This window comes from Otolemur garnettii, unplaced genomic scaffold (assembly GCF_000181295.1).
Source record: "Otolemur garnettii isolate 467f Iridium unplaced genomic scaffold, OtoGar3 scaffold00013, whole genome shotgun sequence".
NCBI lineage: Eukaryota > Metazoa > Chordata > Mammalia > Primates > Galagidae > Otolemur > Otolemur garnettii.
In genome coordinates, this window is record NW_003852408.1 from 21,751,384 (window position 1) to 21,753,728 (window position 2,345).

General features: G+C 39.6%; 1 protein-coding gene across 1 annotated transcript in view; it reads right to left on the reverse strand.

Moving 5' to 3' along the window:
- Window positions 1-2,345, reverse strand: part of UNC80 (unc-80 homolog, NALCN channel complex subunit) — a gene marked incomplete at its 3' end in the record, with an annotated part of 190,042 nt that overhangs the window by 116,606 nt on the left and 71,091 nt on the right. Inside the window, exon 21 of the mRNA XM_023510374.1 lies at window positions 1,110-1,282. Coding sequence (XP_023366142.1) covers window positions 1,110-1,282 — 173 coding nt within the window. The remainder of the gene's footprint in view (window positions 1-1,109; window positions 1,283-2,345) is intronic.

Sequence of the window (2,345 nt, forward strand, 5' to 3'; positions counted from 1 at the left end):
AAAAAAAAAAAATACTGTGGTAGCAAACGCTGCAGACATCACAGGGAAGTTTCATGAATTCCACTGTAAGATTTGGATGATATTTCAAGGCAAATTATGAGTGACCAGAGGACACTTATTCATGTGTCAAAATCTGGAAAAGGGATCACTTACAGGCAGAATTACAGTTTATTTACTTATTTATTTATTTGCAGTTTTTGGCTGGGGCTGAGTTTGAACCTGCCACCCCCAGTGTATGGGGCCAGCGTCCTACTCCTTGAGCCACAGGCACTGGCCTTATTATTATTATTTTTTAATAAAAATCTATTTAACTTTTTTTTTTTAAAGTGAAAATAAAAGACTTTTATTTCTTACTGTTTACTTGGTATTTTGTACCCAGTGTTTACAGAATGTGTGGAGAGTTGATAAACCAGAAGGTAAAAAAAAGGGGAATTGAGAGGCTCATTCAAGAGTTACACGTGGGCCTAGTTTACCTGAAAAACACTTTCTAAATAAGCGCCACCTTATATTTTTTAATCCTTTTCATGTGTATAATATTATACAATCTTCAAAATGCTTCGGTGCACTTTATTTCCACTGATCCTTGCTTCATATTTTTCCTCCAACTGACAGATCAAGAACACCAAGCCTCAGGGTTTAAAAGATTGATAAATGGCAAACATAAAGCTAATAATAACATAACAGCAATGGTTGACTTGATTTAGTAGTTATCTGTACTGCAGGTATTGTGATGGGCTTTGTATCTAGTACCACATTTAATTCTCACATGGGCCTTAGGAAGTAGATCTAGTATTATTATTGTTTTTACTCTCATTTTGCAGAGGATCAGCTACTAAATGTCAGCAGGATTTTAACTCAGGCGGTCTGACTCTGGGCCTCTCACATACCTCTAATTATGTTGCTTCTCGGAGCATATTAAGTAAGCTGAGATTTTCCTCCCTTTCCTTGCTTCTCTCACCTCACCACCTTTCTTTCTCCCTTCAACCACTAAGTCTGAGAAAAAAAATCACTGCCCAGTTAGGGTTAAGAGCAGGCATTCATGCTTACCTCCATCAATAGCACTCATTGGGATGGGGACAGAGAGTGGACAAATTCTCCCAACAACTTACTAGATCCAAGGCAGCTGCCAGGATGGACGCATCAGGAATTGTCCCCGGCTCACAACAGTTTAACAGAAATTGAAAGCGTTTCATGCCTTGTCGAATTGCTCCAAGATTCACCACGTTTTTGCTTTTTCCACTGTCTTGATTGGGAGAAAGATGGTCATCGAAACTGTGGCAACCTGTAGGGTGGAGCCAAGGTGGAGGGACGAAACAGAGAGTGTAAAGGACACAGATTTGAAACGCGCTTCCAGGGTGTATCAGTGTGTTTTCGATAGTGTTGGCCTAAAAGCTGCTTCTCTCACCCCACCTCCTTCCTCACCACCCCAACACTTGATTTGGACACATTCTGACTTTTGGGAATCTGGTGACACGTGGCATATGAAAAATTAAATGTAAGAACTGATTATCTTACTACCTCCTCTTGAGTACTGGTGAGAGCTGTTGGTGTATTTTAAGTGATTATTCCCGTAATCAGCAACTAACTTCTTTTTTTATGGCAGATGCAATCCCTGTGTAATTTCGGATCTGTTGTAATAAATTAACATGAAAGACAGCACTGCAGGGAAAGCGAGAAACTTTTCTCAGTTCCAATGCAAAGAACCATTAACTGTAGGAATTCTAAATCACCTTCCAGTTTACTTATTTGATTCCAGGCTTTCCAGACCTGGCAGTGCATCAGAATTCTCTGGGAAGCTCCTGAATCTCATTCAGTCCTTCAGTTTCTTCAGGTGAGGTGCAAGAATCTGTATTTGGTCATGCCTCCCAGCTGACTACCACACAGGCGGCCTGATCTAGCCCTAAGGCCCAAAGCTTGGGAGCCACTGATCCCTCCCCACTTATGTTTCCATAATTAAGCTGCTAACAAATGAGAAGCTTATTAAAATGCAGAATATTAATAATCCTTTGGTAGGGATATTGATTCCACAGGTCTGGGGGCTGTGTGTATTTTCAGCAAACATGCCACATCATTTTTATGCAGAAAGTCTAAGAGTCACACATTCAGAAAGAATAATATAAAGCTTTAATTTTTCAGTTTTTTAAATCCTCAGGCACATTTAAAAAAAACTCAAGTTATCTCATGATTTTCTAAAGCTTCTAGTATATTCTCATTTTACTTATATATGGTTATAATATTGAATACAGTTTATTTATTTATTTTTGAGACAGAGCGTCAAGCTGTCACCCTGGGTAGAGTGCTGTGGCATCACAGCTCACAGCAACCTCCAACTCCTGGGCTCAAGT